We start from the raw sequence: 24,386 nt of genomic DNA, 5'->3' as shown, positions 1-24,386 counted from the left end.
GCACAAAAGCTTAACAGCGGTATACGTTATGTGGACGCAATGTTGAAGAATTCAGATGTTTTATAGATAGAGTAATCCCCTTTCGTTCATGACGCATCAAAAGTAAGCCTGTAACAATCTCATATCTTACTTTCATCTGCAACACATTTGTCCTGGAAAAACTGGTCGTTTATATACTTTTGCTGATCGAGTTTGTTACATCTAGCTTATATCAGCGAATTGGACCGTAAGCTGTTTCGGAATAAAGCAGAATAGACAAGTATACATTGTGTAACAGCGTATTAGATACTAAGACGCACATAATCTTGTCTATCTGCATTAAATCTCCTGGTGTCTTCAAGAAGTCAAGCCACTCTAATATTTGAACATGCATTTGATAGAGTCTTAGCAATGCCTTCTATTTCTACAACCCGGAGCGCTGCTGTGATGATTACGCTTGATCTGCTGCCCAATCACCCCAGTAAATAATGAACAAACAACACCCACAATATCAATCCCAACATGAAGCAATCAGCTGGCGTCTCACTGGCCCTTATGGTCTGCCAACGACCTCATTAACAACGGTTTTTACGCTCTCCCCATACGAGTAACGATAACATTACCTATGATTGGGGGCTTGTAACCGAGAAAAAGTTATTTTGTGTTAAGCAATAAGCCGGTGCTAGAGCAAAATTGCGGACTAACGCATTGCCCAACAATGTCTGTAACGATGCCCTTGACTTGATTGGCGAATCGCTGGCTATATGAAGTTAGCCAAACGGGATGTGGCCTCCAGCGAATACCTATATGTGAATATTCAAATGTAATACAATTGCAGTCCACTTATACAAATAGCAGACGAACGAAGAGACAGGAGCTAGAGAGGGAGAATGAAACCTTACTAAAAATAGGTGGAAGCCAACTCGAAACACGCTGTGACGAATGTATGCATGTCTGTCTTTGTGTGGGTGTGGGCCTGTGTGTTTCTACTTTATCTAGGCCAGACTATCCGTAATCAGTAGTAAGCGTTTGCAGGACCTGATGCCAAGCTGTCCCTATCAGTCGTAGCGAATTGAATCAAGTGGTGTTTAAAAGGGCTATCGGCGGTCGGTAACAACGCTTCATAGTAGCTTAGTTCAATTGTATCTAGGCCATGTTTATAGGGTTTTGTGCTACACACATATATTGTACGAAAGCAACCGCAACACCCACACGGCATGAGCGATGGCAGAAGGTTACTTCCAGTCACTTCCTGTTGGCCACCTTAGCCTAACAGCCTCTTCCCCTCCTCGACATCCGGCCCCCGAACATACTAGTCTAATGCAAGCCTACTACGCCATAACGAGGCCATCCGTTGTTGTAGGGGAGTGAAGCCTCGTACGTTGCACGTTTTCAATTGTTATGACCGAGCCAGCATGACAGTGCCATTTCCTTATATGGCAACTGACTTAGATTCTTTATCATCTTTCCTAGGCCTTCCTGCCAGTGGCTGCCTATCGACAGCCAGATTTTACCCGGCAAAGGAGAAATGCGTGACGATTTTTTTTTTGTTGTTTGTGTAGGCGCGTGCGTGTCTCTACCTACATAAGTGAACGTATATATTACTAGTAACAGCGTCACGTTTTTAGCATCAGTTTATAGACTGTTGAAGTGTTACAACAGAGTAATCGTAAGCCAGAGCCTACGAGATTCTATACGAGATACAACTGCTCAGCATCGTCGGTGTGTATGGATCAACATATATATCATTTTAATCATATTTCTTTTATTTATTTTCGCTGGTGGTTGTAGAGTACTTTGTGCATACAAGTCAAAGGTACAATATCCCAAAATTACAGTGAATATCTAAAGTTACTAAAACACTTTGCGTCATATGGGTTATACAGATTTTGTTCAGTATATAAAATTGAATTGAGAAATTGGGTTCCATTGCTGGGATCTCAAAGCGCCGATATGGGTCTTCGGACAGCTGTAATAAGTCGGCTAGGAGATAACGAGACGATTTCAAGCGGTGGCGTGTAGTTTCAATGCCGTTTTGAGACAAAAGAACTCGACGCGGTTTAGACGTCCGAGTTTCTTTACTGTAAACTCTTCAAATGACGCGTACCTTACACACTGCGGTCGGAGCCAGGTCTTGAGGACGAACGGCGCTGACAGCGGTTGCGAAGGACGAGCGATCAGGTGCCTTAATCGTTTATGCGGTTAACATTGTCTTGCTTTAATTTTCGGTGATGCGCGCTAAAGTTTCTGGACGGCAAAACAGTCTCAAGTACGGAAGACTGAAACAGGCGAAAGGCGGCTTGGCGAAGTATACAATGTCAGTGGTCGTTATCCTGTTTCTCCTTCTAAAAATCATTGCCTCCTTCTTAGTCAGGTTTACAATAAATACCAAATATTTTTTTTTAGTCAACCTTTCACGTCCTTGCGATCGTTTACTTTTAGGCATAGAATCAAGAACCTTAGTAGACTTCTCCAACACACCTATGAAACGTCATGGCAATCATACAAACAACTATTGAGCTTAGTAATATCTTACTCTCGTAATTATTATTTGGTAATAATCTTTACAAACGTTAAGATTTGGACCAGCGTGCTTGTTGCTTGTGGTTACTTTGGCTACGCGTTCAGGGAAATACGCAGTAGCTAGCCAAACTACGTTGCCCCCTAATTCTAACTCTGACCGAAGACGGTCTGAGGCACGCTACACCAGGAACCTGTTCCATCCGTATGCCACTATGTTATCTGCATACAAGATCACTTCGACTGATGTTCTCGTCCCTCTTATTTAATCAGGGAAGTTTTTTTAGCAAGATAGAGGATTCGAGTAGATTTAATTTGGCCTGTGAGCCGGACCAGTTGTTTGTATCAAAAACAGGAGTTCAGTCACTGTGTCGTCGACGGTTATTCTGTTCTCCTGTAGAATCGATGCATACATACGTACATATATGTAATGTGTTTCTCGACTCGCCGGTATTACAAACGTTCTTGATCAGGGCGTGTGGCCAGACGCTTAATTAAAGTTTCTATATTAGTTTCCTTCGATAATAATATCAATAACAAGGAAAAGCGCTGCACAGGGCATGACTGTCTTCCTGTCTCAGGCTAAGGGGCTTAATGCATTATGGGAAAAGGAGGCCAGCTATTGAAACTATACAATCAGGCTACAAGGCAAATGTTCGTTAGGTTTATCATAGGAGCGCCTTCAGTATATATGATAAAAAAGAAGTGGTAAATAAAGACGTAAAGCAGTTGCTGTGGCCAAGAGCTTGGAGAGGAAATACAGCATCTATGAAGGGACAATAGGAAATAACAATTGGACAATAAAAAGACAACGCGATCGAACAACACTATTGAAATTTACGTATTATTACTTAAATAGATAATGAAAGCTTATCTACAGTATTTAATTTAAAAAAATTTAAGAGTATTATAACATATTTATTGGTAATACTAGTAATAAACAAAGAAAGTATATAGTTTTTATAAAAAACATTTACAAATCGTGTCGAAAAAACACGTTTGTATAGGAAAAATGTGGCAAATCAGTTGTCCTTGTGCAAAAACTACCATACTAATTAAACTCCATTTTAGGGAGAGTCTGCCAAATCTTACCTTTGTGATTTTTATTTTATCATCATTTAGTGAAATTGATTAGGCTTTTATGTGAGGAGATTCGTAAGCTTGCCTACGTTTACTCTCAATTGAAGTGGTTTTGTTTAGGATCTCCTCGCATCTATTATTAAATTCTTAAGGTTATTTTAAGGAGGAGTCAAAAAAACGTATATAATTAGGAGACGACAAAGCATTTCATTGAGCCTTTCACGTCGAACGCCTTATCCTAGCCGATGGAAAAAAGCCCATAATGTACTTGGTCAGTAGCATCAAAAGGGAATTACATACGGTTGACTGATGTATAGTTTACTGTGTTTCATTAGCAGGCAAATAAGTATGAACACGAGGGTAAAGCTACGCCATCGGTAATCCAAGAATTGGCAAAAGAATAGTTTTGACCGTATATACATAGGTTGCATTTGACTACGAGGGTACAAATCTCATACCGATCAGCATCAAATCATACTTGCGCTCCAGATGTGTGATATGAAATAGATCCATTATAAAGTGAATCCAATAGAAATACGGTATTTCTGTCAGCGTTATATCGATATCAAGGCCCCATTCAAGCAGGAGACCTAAGCCTAAAAGTTTTCCCAACAAAGTTATGCTAGTTATTATAACAACACGCACGTTTAAAGGAATATCTAAACATTTTAAAAAGAACCACTACAGTTATGTCATCATAACTGTCTGAAGGATGTAAAGTTATATATCTAAAGAGCTAAAATGTGTGCAGTACTGTAAAAGGACACACAGATTTTACCCACTAAGTAGCCGACCGCTTAGCCATTGTAAAAACATGCAATGGTGTGCCTAAATAGCTAAAATAACGGTTCGAAGACGAGAGGTAAATGAAAAGGTTAAGTAAGTTAAAACATTCGTCGTTCTTATGCTGTTTATTCTGCAGTGTAACATAACGACATAAGTTCTGCAGCGCAGAGCGTTGCGTTAATACCTCTTCTGCGCACAATACGGAAGAAGAACGGTAGCTTGACTCAAGGAATGTACTACGTAGCAAATCTTCTCAAGGCCAAAGGCCTAGTTGTGGGAACTACAACGCTGGCGTTAACCCAGCTAAAAAAATGTCTGTCGTCTCTAGTCTGCATGTGCATGTAGACGCTATACAGATGTCGTTTATATTGAAAATTGCATGCTTTTATTTACTAATTAGTTATAATTATCCGTTTTCAAATAATGAGCTAAAATTTTCCACACATAAATTATGCTACATAATACGCGTATGCAGATGCTCTCTATCGTTGAGCTAAGCAGTAACTTTTACAGAGTCTGACCCCCGAGAGGAACAGGTCCGCCTCGAAACTGATGGTGGCCAAAGATCATCGAAACGTTATTTTCAAGACACTTGCCTACCTTTACAGGAAATTTTCATCGTTCACGAATGAACAAAAATCAGTCAGCGGCTTTTTGAACGGCAAAGCCTTCCCCGAAGGGCCAGACGTCGTTCGCATCCGCGTAATGGCAGATAAAAGCGACGACGCTGATTCGCAATCAGTCGCCTTTTGTGCTTTGTATATGCCTACTCACACAGGCACGTAGTTTACGTGTGCCCATTTCCGTGCAGTAAGTTTGCCTCTTCGATAAATCGCGTAGGGTGGCCTGAATCACAGCAACAGTATTACTGGTGGCGTAGTTCAACGTTAAGAAAACGTTTTTTTCATCTAGTTATTTTGGAAGTAAATGGACAGCTCATTAGATAAAGTAATTAACACCCACATCTCTCTCAGCCATTTTCGTCACAAAATACGGTGTTCTCAGAAGAGTAAAAAATAAAAAAAAAAGTTGTAAAAACATTTACAGTTAGAATTTTTCGCTTGAGATAGATAAGATTCAAAGTTTGATCCAGGTAAAAACATGAAAAAAGGTAGAAACAGCAAGTTTATTAGGGAAGTTGTATTTAATCATTGATATGAGTATCATTCGCTCTGAGCTATACGGTAACCCCAAATAGATTCTGATCCCATCTAATGAATCTTCAACTTCCTAAAACATTGTTTTATAAAGTTAAAGTAATAAAAATAATAATTTATTGTCGTTTGCATTTTAAGGTAGCTCACTGATTCGCCTGCCGCTAAATTTTCGGCTTTTTTAATCAAAACAGTTACAGACTTTTCTGTTTGAATATTTAGTTTGTTTGGGAAAAAGTAATAGCATATTGAGCCTTAGATTGGACTAAAAAATCTGCGCCTTATTGGCAATGACAATGTCCTGATAGAAAAGTAGTGAAATTCTACACAGCTTTGCATAGGTCATCGTTTTGCATATAAATCATATCCGAATATTCTATGCATGTTTACGTTAAGCTCTTTTTCATGTAGAAGTTTTCTATTCTAAAAGCTCTTGAACCGCTTAGACAATGATTATCATTCAGGGGCAAAGTGCCCTCTTGATGTCTAACTTTTAAAAAAAAACCTTTGTTTTTTATTAGTTGCAACACACACACACACACACTGAATCATCACCTAAATTTTATTTAATATGTTAGCTGAAAAGTAACCAGCATATTGTGCCTCGAGTAACATTTTCTAGCTCTATTTCGATGTCTATTCAGATTAGAGAACAAACAGTGTTTCTTAGGACGCGTCGAACGATGTCTGACGCGTGAAAGAGAACAATAATATTCGCGAATTTCGTCTACGGAGATAGTCAGAGGTTGAGCTGAAAATGCATTAGTACGCCTGAGATAATATCATTGTATTTGCAAAAAAACTAAAAAAAAAACTCAAGTTCCCATAGTTTTATATTATCATAATATTGATTGACTGTTTTGGTAAACGTTTGCCGACTGTTTATTAGTTTTCTCCGGCAGGCATCATGCAGTGAAAGTTTTCTAGTCTACTTCATCACGAAGAAACATTTCTCAATGATTTATGTCAAAAGCATCAGGTTTTTTGTAGTAGGCGCACACTTACGCAAGTAACAACCCAAAAAACGTTCATCGGATTCACACCGTAGATAGTACAGTAACAATAAATAAAATTCAACATGTTGATACAAAAGAAAGCCTATTTAGGCCTGCTTTAGATAACGTGTGCACGTGTTATACTTGCAAATAAAAATGTCCTGGAACCCTGTTCCTGCGCGGGACGTATTTACAACTCAAAGAAATAATTCTTCAATATATATGGCCTGAATCAAGATTCTGAAGTGACTGAGCTACATATTTTTGTTCAATTACACTACCTTTCGATCAAAAACTCTCCCGCACGCGTTTTGCGACCCGCCGACAACCTTACCTGTTTCACTTATCCAATCCTGCAGCGTAGCTTCCTACACTTTTCAATATCATGCATTTGCGAAGGTTAATCCAGTGCAAGACCATCGTGAACCGGAGCCGGAGGAAAACAGCGTCTGAAAGTTTAATCAAGCAAATAGCTTCTTTTAGACAAGCGATTCGTGCTGATGCAGCTGTGATAAACTGAAAGCTGCGGCAACAGAATTTTTCAAAAAAAAAAAAAAAAAATTAGAGATGTGAATATATGAAAGTTTGCGAAAGGTTCGAAATTGATCAGACTTTTTCTTTGTACAGAAAAAAGCGGTTGACTTTTGTGGCGTTGTAAACCAGATTTGCCCCATTTGCTCGAATGCAATTCGCTTGATCTGACTGGGACTTCATCAGACCAATGCAAACACACGTTCACTTTCAGCCGATAGCAATGCTAAATTCTTATTTGTAATATATTGGCTAGATCGAAACGAGAAAAAAAAGATGTTTTTGATAATACGGAAAGCGTTATGTGAATTCCTCTTCACTGACGTCATAAGTAAAATGGGACAACCTTTGAATGATACCGATATTTCGAAATCGGCTTCAATGATCCAGAATATTAATAGTTATGATAGCGTATCATCTGATATAAGCAGTATCCTAACTATAACAGCCAGGAATATATAAACCACCTATAGTTTCGTAGATGTTTTCTAATGTACACGACCTCAACAAGTAAAATGATTAGGGAAGTGTTGGCTTGAACAGCTCAAGCTCAGTTAGTTTGAACCCCCCTCGGTACGATTCAGTCGTTGTCGAATTTCGCCGCAGTATCTCGTTAGAAGCGCCCCTATTGGAACATAAAGTAGCCTTGCAAATCTCCTCGCCATTTGCGTCACGGTGTCCACCCGCTTTTCCTGCACCTACTATGTCATTAAGCACCTTAACGTACTGAACAAACTGAAAAAGTCGAAACTACAGCTGGTTAATAGGGGCATTTTGTGAACAAGATACTCGCCGGCCGGTAGAACGTTTACCTAAATGTTACATTGTTGTTACATCAGTCATGTTCAACTTATATGGTCCAATAGAACATTCGCTACAGGCCCATAAGCCTAATTCGTGACTAATGCCTCAGCTCAAATACGGACCGTGTATACGTCCTTTTCTTTGTTTTTACAGCGAGTGTTTATAATCGATTTTAAAAATTAGTCACTTTCCTAATTCGTCATTGCAAAACGTGTTTCGACTAGACGTCTCGCGTTTCGCTTCGTTGGTTAGAGGTTTAGGATCTTCTGATAAAAATCTAAGAAATCGTCTGACATCCACGGTCGATTTCAGCTTTGCAGATGTCGTATAGAGATCCATACAGTCATCTGATGGCATTGTTTTTGCACCGTGTGACATTGAAGTTGTTAACATCTAGGGCTGGCAAGGTCAGTTTAAAGGAGAGGATAAGGTCACGACAATTTGTAACGGTTAAGGATGCGGGATGCTGTATATATGTCATCGTTCAGCCATCTAGAAAGATGTAACTAGTGTTCGTTTGCTGCAATTTAAACTAGTTCGGGAATTTTTCAATATTAAGAATACAGACGTACGCCATGATAATGACGATAGTTATAGATATAACCAACCATGTTTATTATGTTGTTTCAATCACTGTAATTTTGAGAAAGATCATTCAAGCTGTAGTACGTGTCCGATTCGCGAAATTGTTTGTGTTTCTAATTCTGCTATCGTGCTATAGCGCGAAAAATTGCGAGGAGACAAGTGTATTTCAGCCAATAAACTCGAGTTGTTCAAAAAGCCTTACTGATAGTGCTTGATTACTATCGTCGCCGTTGACGAACGGAACGATCGAACATTCTTTATTGACACCGCGCTGCCAACGGCTACCTAAATAACGAGGTTAGGCAACTGCTGCCATGCTATACCTGATTACCTAATTTACCATTTAATATAGATTACCTGAATTTGTGATCGTTAGACCACATAAGTGGTCCAGCCTCTTCTTCTCGAAAATACACTATTCAATAGTTAAGAGCGAGATGGGTTGTTTTCATGAATATCTGTCTTGTTCGCTATATACAAGATAGGTAAGGAAAGAGATCGTTTCTAAATAATTTCTTATTTAAATTTCAGAATACATTGTTGACCTTGTTTGCTGTGTTGGATAAGATTCGGACCGCATTCGTGTCCATTATATAACAAGCTATGTCGCGCGAAAAAAAAAAACATTTTCTCCAAATAAAACGTAACGTTTGGCGGGCAACTTGCCGTAAACTTTTACCGTATACGATATTTTACTTTTTTTTTTTACGGTACGAGCATTATCATGACTCCCGCAAAAGAACGATTCAAAGCGATGCTTTGTACGATACTTGTGTTGTTTTTTTTTTCATTCAGTAGCTGTCTCTTACTGCCAAAATTGTATCTATAGTCTAAGTTGATTAACAGCAGCAAACGAACAAACAAACAAACAAACGTCACGACCGTAGGCTTTGCCACGTTGCCGGTCTGTAAACGGTCAGGTCGTTTGGTGGTAATGAGCACGTTTCTCTGGTGTTGTATTCACCGTTAAGTTACTAGAAAGTGTCTCGTTAATTTTTGTCAGCTTTTTTTAGTTGCTTTCCCAGCTGACAGTTGATCTTTTCATTAATTACATTGGAGTTAATAATGTCTTTATATCTTTTATTTATAATTTTGATAGTCAATAGAATAATTAAATATTTTATTGCCGACTTTTTAACAACAATGATTTTATTGTTATCCAATTTGGGACTTCTGAATAAATTCAGAATGATAACAATATAGGCATAAACTTCGGTTTGTTCCTTCTTTCATTTTGATTAATTTGTGTAGTGACAATTTTGAGATGATTAAGTTGTTTTCAGGTTGCTTAGCGGCTTTCTTCGCATCCTGATATGGCTTCTCGTATATGTTATCAAACTGACACATATAGCGACTGCATACCGTCATGGGACGTACTAGACAGGGCTAATTTATGGTGGCAAGGACTCAGGCAAATATGATCCCAAAAGGGCAAATTTTACGCGCCTAGTTGTAGAATATATATGTAGAATCAGAACCACTACTATGGAATTTACTACCGCGCAATAATAACTTCAGCAGAAATTGTCAAGCTTGACTTGTCAACGTCCCCAATGAACTGTAGGCCTTGCGCATAGTTTCGACACCCTCCAACATAGGGCATGTTCAGTCTTCTAGTCTGAATTGGGATCATATCCCGCCTTGCATGCTGAGCTGACGACTGGATACATTGTTTGCCTATATTACATGGGTCGTCTCCCGTTGACCAAACTTACAATGTCTACCAGACTAAACTGTTAAAATATTTGCTACATTGAACATATTTTTTACTTGTTCTTTTTTTCTAATTATAATAAAAAAAAATGCCTGCCAGTCACTGGCTCAAAGAAGTGTTAGTTCACTAAACCCATCATTCATTTTGGTGATAAATATGTTATATAGCGAAATTTTTTACCTGTTAATTATAGGCCTCCAAATCCGATTGCATTCTGTTTCGGTTAACTCATGTAGACGTCTACGGAGGCACGGGACAGAAGTAGAAAAAAACAATATAAACTAAGCAACGAATAGATAAATGTGTACAATTTAATCCTTCACGAATTGTGCCTATAACTCCAACAGAATCAGCTATCTGGTTCCTTTAAAGCAGGAAGCTGAAATGGCGTACAAGTTTCTTTGTATACACCCAACAAAAGCTTTTGTTCTTTTAGTTTTTTTTCTGCTTTGTTATGTTACACTCGTCATGTTTTATTCCACTCTCCTATTTTACGCCTGTATAAAGCGCCTGGTTGTGCCTATTTGTTTGTTGAGGAAAAAGATGACAATGGTAAACAGGCTCCCTTACCACAATCATCTCGTCGACCGCCTAAGACACATAGCCGCGACAAGTAATAATTCATTTGACGTTCAAACTGAAAAACTTCAGTATGTGTTATCCGTTGGCGTAATGAAACCAAGAGCCGAACTACATAACTATTTACCAGCCTGATAAGTTTTCGTCATACGCTTATGTAATTTCGATGCGTGGAAATTAAAAAGTGCCCTGCCAACATAGCGTCACAGAAGGAAAATTGACCTGTGAACGGTACTGATTCGTCGGATAGACTATTCGGTGGCCATCGATTAGGAGGGTCGTCAAATACACGAGCGAGCATTTTCGACTCCAATAGAATCGTTATTAAAAGTACAGCTTTTGTGTTTTCATATTGTGGATATAACGAAAGATACACAAGCACAACGATAAACATTGTGTGTAAATGAACTTGACTACTATTTGTGATCCGCTTTTGGGAATAGAGCTAATAACGTACTATTCGGAATAGTGTCACAATGACGATTTTATCAAAGCTTCTGTTATCACGACTACGATTCAATTGCTACGAATTAGGCCACACCTGGAACCCGAGCTGTAGTCAAGTTCGTCTTCAGCTCTTCACCGATTCTTACAAATCACTGCTTCCACTATATCTGTTTTTGAACTCATCGTCTTATATTTACCGGTATAAAACGGTATCGTATAAGAATTTATGGCCGATCGTTCGCACCGTGTTGGTTAGATCTCACCGTTCAGCAACAGCCCTTGGAATATTCTTCTTTGTCACATCATTAATCCTTTGTAACGTAGGGTACGTATGATCCATAGAATATGCATGTGGAAACAGAATAGTGATAGTTATAGGCGTCTGTTCATTGCTGTTTCGTATAAGGAAGCGGCATAAACTGACCAAAATTTTTCAAGGGTTAGAATAATGGATAATATCCTATACGGACCTGGTACATAGGTAGGTTTTTTTTTTTCTAAATTCGAACCCGATACAAAAGGGATTCTTCTTTTGCAGCGTACTAAGTAACTAACTACACCTTATTAAGTGTCAGGGTATAGCATACAAGTGTTTTATTCGACTGGAAACTGAACTATATTTACTCTAGTTAAGTAGTAAAGGGTGTACTAATCTGCTTGGGTATGAAAACGTACGAACTATAATTGTTCCTTGAGTCAACTTCTCTAGAAACACACTTCTATAAGTTTTATATCGAACGTTATCTGTCTGACAAATTTTTAACTCGTCATTGTTGACGGCCGGCTATTCGAATTCATTGAATTAACTCATATGGGAAATTTTAACTTTTTGATATTTTGTATAGCCGTCTAAATAGAAAGTTATTACTATTACTACAAGTACTTTCAATGAACCTCAAGTTGACACCTATTAACCGAGTTTATTGCTGCTTCTCCTGAAAGTTATGCAAGTAATTTTCGTTCGTTTAACGGACTTACTGAACTTTCTCTACTCAAACACTCATACTTGATACGACACATGTATTGTATAAAGAAAGCTAATAGCCTTAAGGTAGCTGAAGGTCATTTGACCCTTCGAATTGCGTGAGCCTGCATGACGATTATTTCTAAACAACAACTGACCAGCTCAACGTACGTAGGCCCAACAAACTTATTGCCCCAAAGTCACACGCGCTCACTCTAGTCAATACAGTAGAGAATTTTAGCAGTGACGGCCATCCACTATAAGCGGATGCACGTATACGTTATGTGGTAGTTGCTAAAATGTGGCAGATCTGACGATATCGTTCATTCTATCAGTTCTAACCAGCTGCGTTCTGCGTTTTTGCACGGAAAAATACAACCGAGGTTCATTAACACATGTCTCACAAATGGCAAATTAACAAGAATCTGTAAAAGTACCGTGTGTGTGCGCTAGAATATACCAACGGAATTCTGGAACAATTATGCATTTTATAGGGTATAAGAAGCAGAAAAAGTGTGGAAGAACCGGTAGAACTAGGTTGAGAGGTCAAGCATAAGGTTAAGAAAAAAATAGATGTTCGGTCAAAGAAATATGCATTGGCACTTGGATAGATTCAGCTGTAGATGCACCTACTCCTAATTTGTTAACTGATCCTTTTTCAAGGGTAAAAATACAACAGGCCGCCTCTATATTTCACAAGAAATGACTGAAGCTAATCTGAACTTTTACGGATTTGGTGTTAGAATTGAAAAATGTAATCCATCCCATTAGTCCTATAAGCTTCCATATGGACTTTTGCAATATAGGTTAGGCTATAGAAATTATGTTGGTTTTTGGAAATTCTAGGATTATTCGGTAAGTTTCGTAAGATTTATTCGTTTTTGCAGAAATGCATTGCATAACAACATTTTTCTCATAACAATTGTGTAACAGATTATGACACATTCATAATTACTTTGCTTGGTTATTGACAATTTAGACATTACCTTGGATTCTACAATCCGTTGATCCTGTACATGGCAAGCTTCGTCTCGGCGTTTTTAGCAGGTATCGTTGAGACGGATCGTCGCCTGCATCTCTATATAGTCTACATGCTACAACTAGTAAGTACAACGGCTCCAATTATACGTATCCGATAACTTGTTTAAAGCACTTGGACACTGAGCAAGATACAAAAGTTTCTATAAAAAACTCATGCTTCTGTTGTTTTTACTGCAGAGGCAGTAAAGACAGCAAGTACTGCAATAACATGACAGAAATACAACGATAAACACTTCCCCCGCAAGATACATGCATGCCCAAATTATTTGTAAGCTTTTGGATCTTATTATATAACAGCCATTTATTTCTAATTGCCATTTGGACTAATGCTGCCTGAATTATATCACGGGTAGAGCGAGCTTATTTCTGAACAACCAATGTGACAATCGAAGGAACGGGAGTAACTCACATAGCCAAATGAAGGGTCCAGCTGTGTATTTACTCAGTATCGATCTGATTCACTCGAACCGTGTTTCCCACATCCAACGCTCGTTCATCGGCAATGAGGGCTTTTCCAAGACGTGTCCACACATTACGATGTACATGGAAAGCAGCACCTATGTAGATGGATGCTACTGTAAGACGACGATTATTTAGTTAACGAGGCAACACCCCTAAGCCGTGCGTAGGTTCTACGCAAGAGAGGAAAACCAATAATGCTCGGTATCCTATGCTATTTTTCGATAATAGGCAAATATTTTATCTACTATGATTGTTATTATTATTAGGTGAAACCAGCTTCCTTTTAACAGTTACTCGGTAAGATATGAATTTAGGTAAGGTCCGCATAAAGAAGGAACAGGCGGATATAACAATGACGCGAGTTCAAACCCGGGCATAGACATGCTTCGTTTCGTGCTAGAAGCCAGCCGTCTGACGGAATGCTTCACACAAATACCCGACGTGAAACTCGAAACACAGAGACGTGGCAGGCACAAACGAACAAGGGCCTATAAACTCGGCCTTCGGATTTTACAGTCTTAATTGAGAATTTAAGACAACAAAATGTGATTCTGGCGGCCAGTATGCAAAGACGAATGCTAACGAATTAATCTTACTTTAAAGCGCTAATTTTGGCGAGGAAAGGTATTGTCACTTACGACCATCGTTTATGCATATCTCAACCGAAACTGCCATTACTCTATACGCCAGAACATTTTCTGACTTCTGCATTTTACTGTACTACCTTCTACAGTGATGAAAGGATATGGCCCAGAAGCCGGAAGCCTATACAGATTGAAATAGGTGCTACACGATGCGTTTGCAATTTAAGCGGTAATATGTTCTATTTCTGTGTCATCCATGTTTTTATATTCAAATGTTGATCATCAACAAGTTAACTGTAGGGTTCAACCTGATCAGTTGCCTAACTATGAGTAATTAGCCGTCACCATATAGGGAGTCTGGCCTATGCCGTGTGTTGAAACATTCGCATATACTACTTCCACTATTTCTGCCAAGGCTGGCTCTGCTTGCCCACGAGCAGGTTGCACGTTGTTCGTTTCCAAGTTCATTATGACATAGTGAATATCTAATTTAACTTATACTGAACGGCTGGCCAAGTAACCTTCTAATTGACCGGCTGGCTGAAGCATCATTATATACTTTTGGCCAAATAGGGCGTCTATTCCTCGATTTTGGTAAATACTTGAACACTGGAGAGCACAGTAGATACGTGGTAAAGGAAAGAGAGTACAAATCAACACAAACAAATAGAACCACTAAATAGCAAGCAGCAGAAAACAAGTTTGTCGAAAGTTGGACTTAGACTTGAGGCAGCTTATCGTAGTTGGCCGTCCCACAGCACTGACATTAGGAAGAGGTATCTCGGAGCAAAGACCGGCGCACGCTTGCCACTCGGTGAAACGTTACAAGCGTACAGAAAACTTGCTCTTGGGCGGAACGGTTCCATGCACGAGCTCAAATCATTATATGTGAATATCTTTATTTTAGCCTAGCAGCTGCGTAAGAGGGTCGGGAAAAAGGCCGTGATTTTGCATGCGCATCACGAAAAGAGCGTGGCTGTACCTATGAAAAAGAAGATGATGAAGAAACAGCTAAAGTTACGTGCGTGTTCCTGCGTGCATCACCAAGTAGACGTATAGGCGTCCACTAGGCGTATAAGGTGTTGCACGGCGTACGTCAAATTAGTTCTCATTTGAAAAAAAGCAAAGGGTAAAAAGATTAAGCCAGTTTCAGTTGTATTTTCATGCCCAACCTTCCTGGCATAGACGTGGAATAGAATTTCTTCTCAAGCTTATGATAAAAAAGATCTTTGGGGGCCAGGCCAGACTGCTATAACGAACACTTGATTGTCCGTTTCGTCATTTAACCATGTCCATTGGAACACATATACAGAAACATAACAAATACCTAAACAAACACAAACAAAAAAAATCTAGTATCCCTAGCTTTGATTTTCTCGGTCTTTTTATTTAAACGATCTTTTTATTATTATTATTATTCTGCTCGAAATTTTATTCTAATTGCAATAATTATGCTTCAACACGAGCTTCATTCAATTATCGCATGTCTTATGAATGTTTGGTCATTTTTCGTTCCGTGATAGGGGCAAATCAAAATTTTCGAATATTCTTTTGCCGATCACGAAAAGTTGAGTAGAATAGAAAACCAGACCTTTCATTTTACACATGTGGACTAATTAATCAGGTTGTATGCATGATGAAAAGTATTGGAGATTTTTAACAAAACTAAAGGACACCTTAAACACAATACAACCTTCCTAACTAACTATTAAACGTTTACGTACAGTATCAAGGAGAACAGAAAATGACACGATGCGTTTGGCACATGTAACTATAGTGTCTACTTAACGTAGAAAGACCATGTTTTTGTAATAATCGGGATCTATGCGCTTCGTATACTTACGAGCTTCTATGTATATAGGTAACTTGTCATAAGGATTTCGTTTGTGAAAGTTCAATGTCGCAGTTGACAGCAACAGTCGACATCTAAAGTCTCTTGCCGATGATAAAAAATGATATGCCTTGCAAACACCGTAGTGTGATCTTGTTTTTCCGCACATAAACTAACGGCGCACTATGCAGTTGGCGGTTAAGACAATGCCAAGATAATTTCGAAAGTGCACAGTTAACACGGGACCACCCCTTGTATCCTGTTTTTGGGTTTCGTCCAAGCGACAACGGACCACCGCAAAGGCACGTACCATTGTTCCCTTTATTCAATTGTAATTTGGCGTTGTTGAACATTTCAGACGTTCGAGATGTTTGTAGCTCTGGCAAGAGACTACCAGATCAAGGGCCATCCTATCATTACAGTGAGTGTTGTGCATTGACAACTTGGCTTTGTGAGCAATTCACTTTATAAAGCATCTCTGCCTTCTTAGCTACGCTGTGACAATAACGTTTCTTCTGAGTAGTTTTTGTTAAACAAATCTACCTAATATAGATAATTGACTGCGCATCACCTTGCGCATTGTTTCCATCAAAATATTATGTTCACAACCTGTCAGGTGTTGACATGCTGAGTATCCTAGGTTGTTCAGCTGCTACCGAAACAACTATTGTTGTTGGCAAAAAGGTGCTGGTACGGTGTTGCAAAACGATTTGCTTTGAAAACCTCTCTTGTATGTAAAACGAAGGCTATCTACACGGCGCAGCTTAGCAGCTAGATGATCCTACGTGGCCAAAGAGTTGAAATGGATACTGGTCGTTTATAAACGCTTTTAGGTATCATACGGCAATATTTATGGGCATTCATATCAAGCTATTTATTATTAGCTATTAATAACTACCTATCTTCACAGAAAAGTTACCTTTTTTGTAACATCGCCCCTACTATATCGAAGTTTCGAGGTAAGTATCATTCAACCTATGTTTCTTGTTACTACGATTACTGCCAAATCTCTCGACTGATTTCAGCCGTTGGTGCTTGCCGCCAGCATTGCCACCCACACGTATTACTCAAGGACGAATGGCCTGTCCCAAACGAACTTCAGCAATTTTTTACTGTAAGCAACACCGGGGGCAATATTTACCTATTACAGAAGACTAGTTACATTGGAACCAAGCAAATTCGACTTTGAAAAGGTTTTCGTCGCGCATCCGTCTTCGAGTTACGCAGTTCTATTGGAAACACAGCGAACTAACATTTACCGCTACCACACCATTGAGATCAGGCGAACCTTGATAGACTCTCCGACAAAAATATTATTTTTCTACTTTTCTTTCTATTTTTGACCGTTTCAAAGAGCTCTGCATTTATCCGCAGCTCTTATAGTTATGCATATAGCGAGTTAGGCAAACGTAGAGATAAATGATTTTAACGTACACTCGAAATTCGGCCTGTTTCGAACAGGCCGTATCGTCTATCGCGCGTATTGACAAGAAAGCTTACCCTTACCCACTACAATACACTGCCCGAGACGTTTTCACTTTTGTCCTTCGACGCGACGCCACTGGGAGGCGCCATACGTATAATTATAGGCAGATAATACTGGGATGAAGGGCCTATAAATGTACAGTTTTGACACTAGGCCCTACTCGGTTAATTAATAATATGAAGTTTTTATTGCGCCGCAGGCTTATTGTTGGTAAGCAAAACTTGAGCTGTGTTAATAGTAGTGACAGTACGAACACTGCTGGCGGCGGCGGCGGCACGACAAGCAAAACAGGCACCTCGATTTGCGAAACACAAGGTCAAAATTTATGCAGACACATCGATACCTGCGCTTCATTCGCGCTCAAGGTACTTGAAGTGAATTGCTTCGATACGAGTAAAAAGGCTATGTATATAGTAGTAAATATGCTTACAATGAATTTTGCGAATTATATTGCCTAGATCAACGAACAGAAATTACTTCTATGTAAGTAACATATGAATTAAATTTAATCTCTGAAACATTGCAATAACGGGTCAAAGCGTTGACATTCTATAATTCTCATAGAGGTCGGCGATCGTATTTGCGTGCGGCGCAGGAGCATCGCTTGGGTTTCGGCTAGTATCGTCCATTCCCCAGGCGATAATGCAGGTCCGAAGCGGCCTAGCGGTCTCCGCTGCCCTGCGAAGGATATTATCTAAGAAGAATATGACAATGGCCGTTGATCTTGGAGCCGGCCTCGCAAGCTTCTGCGGTGTTTACAACGTGAGTGTTTCATAATTAGCCATTGAATGACCATATTTGAATGCAAAATTCTTCTTGTTCTGCGGAAGTGAGACGATTATCCTTTTTTTTCCTTATATCGTACACAAAGCTCGATTACTAAAATGTTATTTCTATTAAAATTCATATATATATATATATATATATATATATATATATATATATAATGACTCACCTATTTCCTTCAGAGAATGGCCTGCTACCTTCGCCAGAGAAACGGAAAAGAAGAGCTATGGCATACCATACCTTCGTCTGTGCTAGCGACATTTGCCTCTTACCTGTTTTGGCCTTCGGAGAGATTAGCCATATACGCGTTATGCAACACCCTATACGTATGAACACGTTTCCTGATATGACGTACATGTGTAGTTGCCATGCAAAATGTCGTCTTTTATTTTCAAAATATTGCAAAAACGTATTAAAATAAGGATGATTTTTTCAAATTAATAATTTATCCACGAGAATGACGGGACCTGCTCACACTGAGCAATGCCAACAGCCAATGGGGTAAAGTTACCACAATATACAACAAAAATGTTCTTCAGTTAAGCAATATCACCAACGAATTAATACCTAGAAGCCCAAGTAAAGCATTGTTCTATACTTCCATATTAAATAGTGCGTAATAAGGTAAAATTGTTTCCCTGAGAGAGCCAATTCTGCCAATAGAAAAATTATATTCAAAACAAAAATTAAAAAGCTCTTCACAAAGCGCTGTTTATACTATAAAATAAATAACATGGCACAGCATCCTTTGCAGGATTTGTACATGGCTGGTGTAAAAAAACAAACAATCCCTATTCCGCCATATGGGCCCCAGCTGACTTTTGCTCTTATTTCTGGGATTATGTTTGCTATGGTGAGTGCCATTAGGAATGTTTTGTTTTCATTTCGTAATTACCTTTTTTTTTTAGGGATCTGGAGGTTTTTCGAAAGTAATATGCATTTTTTTTGACCTACACACTTAACTTTCGAAATATACGACGAGTTTCAGACCGAGCGATTCCTCTAAACCTTGAATAAGCATCTCACACTTTGTCTATATTTGACGTTCTCTCCATATCATCTCTCTCTCTCTCTCCCTGGCACTGAATTTCAGATCAAATAGTCCGGATAATCCCCCGTACCTATTTGAGCAGTGCATATACGTTGTTAAATATTGTTTGTCAGGGCTCAATTAAATGAAGTTCCAAATTTCAATGTTACAATTCAGAATAGGTATATTCAACAATAGGTTTGGACTGCGTTGAAAAAATTGACGCAATTTCATAAAATGAGACTTGTGCGTAGCACTCTTTTTCTGAATATTATATATGTATATATATATATATATATATATAACATTCAGTACCAAGTTAACCACCTCTTTGTTGTTATGAATTTCTCCGGATCGTTTCCTTTAGCTCTGCTTCTTCATTTTACCAACGATGATGATAAAATATGTAATTTCGACTATATTGCAAACATTGAAGAAAGATTTTTTGTTACAAATGACCTATCCTTCATTTCATATTAGCGTCACGTAAATCAAGTTTGGTTCAACAACTATGCAGTAAAACCTATAAATAAGGATGTCGTATCAAAAAAGAAAAGCTTATTGAATCCTGTTGGAAAGTTGTGCTGTATTTCCAGTGCACAATAACGCCCTTTGCAAGAGATCGTCTTGGGTCAAGATTTGATGTTACACCTCATAAGCTTTGATTGAATAAGACCGTGTTTGTATTTGTCCATTGTTAGAAAATGTTACATTTGTCCGTTGCGCCTTCCGGTATCGTATGTTATGCTCTAATAGTTCATGCGTTTAGTAAGCACCACCTTAAACTTGAACGTGTTTGCGCTTCAACATGGATCGAAATCGAGTAAAGAGCTTCCGTACAAAACGAGCCAAACTATACTCTTCAATTAGCATTAAGTTTTTCAAGAAGCCATGCTTCGTTACGGTACGATTTCAACTTCGATCTGATTTATCCAAACGTGAAAACTCTACGAGATTCGGCATAATGATAACGTCGGCGAGTTTATATGGCTTATTGCTCTTAGGAACTATCCGCATTTGTAGTCTCAGTATTTATCCATTTATATTATTTTGAAAACACCGCGACTTTGTTCGGTGAAAGCAGTTCTCCTCCGAAAGAGTCCGAGTAGAGTAGACTTATTAAGTAACTAATCCTTTCATGGACACTGCGGCAAAACCACTAACAAGTAATAACTTCATAATGCTACAAGCGCTAATAGGGGTTTTATACTTGTAAAATGTCAAATCGGAACGAGCCATGTATCTAGTTTACTATTATTCTGGTAAAGTTAGTTCGAACTAGAAACGTGCTTCGAGTTGCCGGGCGAAAGGTAAACAGCGTATCCTAAATATAGACTAAACTCTTTGCTAAATATTTACGAGCGGTATAGATTTTCCATACGCTGTTGGCAAGAACCAATCGAGCGAGTTACCAATTTCATACAAGCTAAAATAGCCGCTACGAACCAAGTGACTCCCTCATACGCCACATAACCAGGATGCACAGTAAGATGTGTACAATCGACTCATTGTACATCCAACAACTCTTCCTTGTTTCGCAGCCTAGTAATCTCGTTTACTATACTGGCATTTGATATTAATGTGTCTTGTTATTTCAGGGCTCGCTTAAACCTCACTACGTCCGAAAATCCTACGTAAACTTCCTAAATCGAATTCTTGGACGCAGGTATACCTATTAGTGTCTGCACATATGAATTATAATAATGAATCTAGATCTATTAGTTCATACAAACATAAAAATTATATACAAATAACAGTGCCCTTACTAGTTTATTTCATTGGAACGGCATTCTAGGATGGGGCGAAAATGTGAGCTAGAGTGAGGCTGAAAACGTGGGCTTGAGATAAAAACGTCAATCTAAAGACTAAAAACAATAGATTTTCGATCTGATTTGAGCTATTTTCTAACTTTGAACATCTTTTACCGTGGCTGTCGACGTCCGCGTTATAGATTATCTATCTTTGCTCCATCATGTTTAGTAGACGCTCAATATAAACGTCTAATTTATTTTACAAAAAAAAAAAAAAAGTTACATTATGCTTGTTGTATTTGTTGCCATTGTAATTCATGCGAAAGCATTTTAGCCTTTGTTCGCACACAGATGCGTCATTCGGTAGGCTGCGCTGTCTCTCGATAAGAAAGATGAGAGGATTAAATTCGTATGTTCGTGGAAAATGTTATGCTGTTTGAACACATTTCATCATATATCGAAACGATTGTATTTTATCAGGCCAACGTGATAGTAGTCTTGAACAATCAGCGATTAGATTGATGTGAGCGTCCTGCGTCCTCGTTGACGTTATTAAACACAGAATTTTCCTTCCATAGGATCTCCCTCATTAACTGGAGTGCGATATCGTACATGGGCTTCGACAGTTCCAAAGTGTACAAAGAAAATCTACCATTTCTTCTCAACCCCGAGTATGTGAGCAGGTTTTACATGCAAACGATGTGGGTTTGGTCTCTGGCCGATCATGTAAACAAGACATATAGCAGACAACCAGTACCTTCTTAGTTGTGCGGATACCGATGTGTCTCCGTCGAATCATCTCGAGTGTCGATGACATAAGCGCTACATCCCAGCTCCGAATACACCGAAAGTGGACTAGAAAGAAGCCGTAGACGCGCTACTCTGACGTAGATATGGTTGAAGAGGAATACTGAGAGGATATCGAAGAATGTCTTAGAGTTTATCTCGTTTGACTGCTGTTATACGCCTCCCTTCGACTCCGTCCTTACAGCATGCGATCAAAGATCCCTGACCGAAAAACATCCCAAATCAGTAATGAACAACATTAGCGGAAATCAACGTGAAGCAAATAGCCAAATAGAAACTTCGTCGTAGATCTAATAAAGTTCAATCATTGTACCTTCGTCATTCGGGAGGCGCCGAGGTGGATTCGTGGGTGGTCTTAAAGAACAAAGCCTAATTTACTGAGACGTGAGGTTGTGTTATTAAATCGTTTATCTGAAATGTTTATCAGTTATCCTAAACCTTCTATCGAAGCTAAATTATTAGAGCTGCCTCTAAATCGTTCTAATGCAAACCGTTAGGCGTTCGCCATAAGACTGATCTACTGCTATGTAATCTTAGAGTGGCTTTTCACGGACATTGTCCGGTTGCTTTATTCTTTTAAGCATGCGGCATACTGCCTACTGCACGTATTATTTCGATAAGCCAAAAGGCCAGAATGAAAGGTCGAAAAATCTCTACCGCAGGCTCGTCCTGATCCGCGTGTACTAGAAGCGATATGCCAATAAATTCGAGTTAGGTTGAACTTCGAAAACTAATTCTCAATTGGAATACCTTACAAATTGCAAAGACGCGATAAAAACAAGCAGCTGGAAAAGGGCTCAAGCTCAAAGACCAGTTAGAGTTTCTCCGGACCTTCTATAAATTATTACCCACCGAAGATGGGAAGAGAACGAATTGAAGAGAAATTCGCAAAGCTTATCGGTGCAAGAATGTTGAACAGCTGTTTAAGCTGACTGAACGCTAGGAGGAGACCTACTTAGAACTCACATATTAACTTCTGTGCGGAAGATATGTATATACTTAAATGCATTATCTACTAGCTAAGATACCTATGGTAAAGGCAACGAATTTAAAATGCGCGGTTCAATTGGGCTCAGTTACTTATGCTATCCACTGATGTCCTGAAATAATAAAGCCTTATCTTCATTCGATTAACCCGCTCAACTGTCATTTAGCGGTCGTACACTACAATAGCATATAACAACGTTGTAGAAGCAAGGTACAGTAGACCAACTGTTGCTAGAGATTTTACTATTGAAAAATGCGTTTAACCGTCGAATGTTAATAGATGAATACTCACTGTAATGCGTTCCGAGTGGCCCTGTCAGGACCACCGGTGATGGGCCTTTAGAGCGTGTATTGGCTCTCAGAGGCCCAGAACCTACGTCAGAAAACGAATAAAAATAAAGCTACAGATTTCAGCTTAACATACTCATTATGTTAAGAATTTATAGAACAGTAGTGCATATATAGCTGTGAAATACTGCGGCCTACAAAGTAGGCACCTAAGTCTTTTTGCATAAAAAATAAATGCTATAACAGCAACGGCTCTAGAGAATAGATGTATGAGAAATCGTATAAGCCTGTTATAAAATTCAGTGTTGCTGAGAATAACAAAAACAAAATTGCTGCTCGTTTCATATACATAAAAGAATTATTATGTATAATATTATCAGAACGAATTCGGACTCTATGATAACGATACACGTCAGATATGTAAACTTGGTACGCAACTGAATTTTGGCCTGATTTGTTCTTTAGGGGCACTACTACTACCTATTTTTTTTCAATTGCCTTTATGTTTATGCTCAAGTAATTCGACCTTTCTAAACTAAAAAACAGAAAATAGAATCACAGAAACATTTTAAATCAATAATAAAGGTACAAAATCTAAACTGTATTATTACTTTCGAAGTGCTTCTTCGTTGGTTTCTGGTAATTGGTTACTGGTTATAGCTTCGACACATGCGTCCCAGCGTAAATATTTGATTCAGTTTTTTCTATTTTAGTCACTATCAATTAATTATTCACGTTGAACGTAAATACGGTTTGCGTTTTCTCATAAAAGCTTTTATCGCTTTTTAAATTGCCGCCTTTTAGTAGATCGAATGTCCATGACAAAACCTGAGCCCATCCTAGGGGCCAAACAAAATGCCATAAATTTGTAGGGCAAAAGAGGAGTTTCAGACAGTTCGTACCACCTAGTCTTTAGAGAATGACGAAACAGGAAAGAGAATCAATATACACAAACAACATGAACTTAGATCTAATAAATATACACAAACTTCGTTCACTTTATTATTTTCATAGCTAAGACTGGTCACGCTCCTAGACACACTGTACGCTTAATGTCTCCGTATGGGGTTTAGCCTTCAAGAAGGAAATATCTTCTGCGCATTTCTTAAGATCTCTCGCGTCTAGTAAGGTAAGACAATTCAAAATAGTATATATAGATATTATTTTTTTGTTGGTCACTAGATATTGTCAGATT

General features: G+C 38.7%; 1 protein-coding gene and 1 long non-coding RNA gene across 5 annotated transcripts; one reads left to right on the top strand and one right to left on the bottom strand.

Annotated features, from left to right (window-relative positions):
• Nucleotides 1–1,724: 1,724 nt before the first annotated feature.
• LOC147757349 (uncharacterized) lies at nt 1,725–10,566 on the bottom strand. 2 transcript variants are annotated; one of them, XR_015321330.1, is made up of 3 exons: nt 10,329–10,566; nt 6,849–6,963; nt 1,725–2,460 (listed from the first exon to the last, which is right to left on the bottom strand). It is a non-coding gene; the product is annotated as an uncharacterized LOC147757349 (long non-coding RNA). The 2 variants fall into 2 exon arrangements; XR_015321329.1 differs by having other exon boundaries at nt 1,725–2,324.
• A 118-nt stretch (nt 10,567–10,684) lies between these two features.
• Nucleotides 10,685–23,801, top strand: LOC111245469 (transmembrane protein 135-like). 3 transcript variants are annotated; one of them, XM_022793860.2, is made up of 10 exons: nt 10,687–11,499; nt 13,118–13,241; nt 16,415–16,477; nt 17,082–17,170; nt 17,742–17,907; nt 18,107–18,304; nt 18,511–18,654; nt 19,083–19,181; nt 20,957–21,024; nt 21,688–23,801. In XM_022793860.2, the coding sequence occupies exons 1-10, from the start codon at nt 11,204–11,206 to the stop codon at nt 21,872–21,874; spliced, it is 1,434 nt and encodes a 477-aa protein (XP_022649595.1). In that variant the 5' UTR covers nt 10,687–11,203; the 3' UTR covers nt 21,875–23,801. The 3 variants fall into 3 exon arrangements, with proteins under 3 accessions (XP_086836516.1, XP_086836515.1, XP_022649595.1); XM_086980390.1 differs by lacking the exon at nt 19,083–19,181 and having other exon boundaries at nt 10,685–11,499; XM_086980389.1 differs by lacking the exon at nt 16,415–16,477 and having other exon boundaries at nt 10,686–11,499.
• The last annotated feature ends 585 nt before the right edge of the window (nt 23,802–24,386 follow it).

This window comes from Varroa destructor, unplaced genomic scaffold (assembly GCF_002443255.2).
Source record: "Varroa destructor unplaced genomic scaffold, Vdes_3.0 BEIS01000002.1, whole genome shotgun sequence".
NCBI classification, from domain to species: domain Eukaryota; kingdom Metazoa; phylum Arthropoda; class Arachnida; order Mesostigmata; family Varroidae; genus Varroa; species Varroa destructor.
This window is presented reverse-complemented; position numbering and strand designations above follow the sequence as displayed.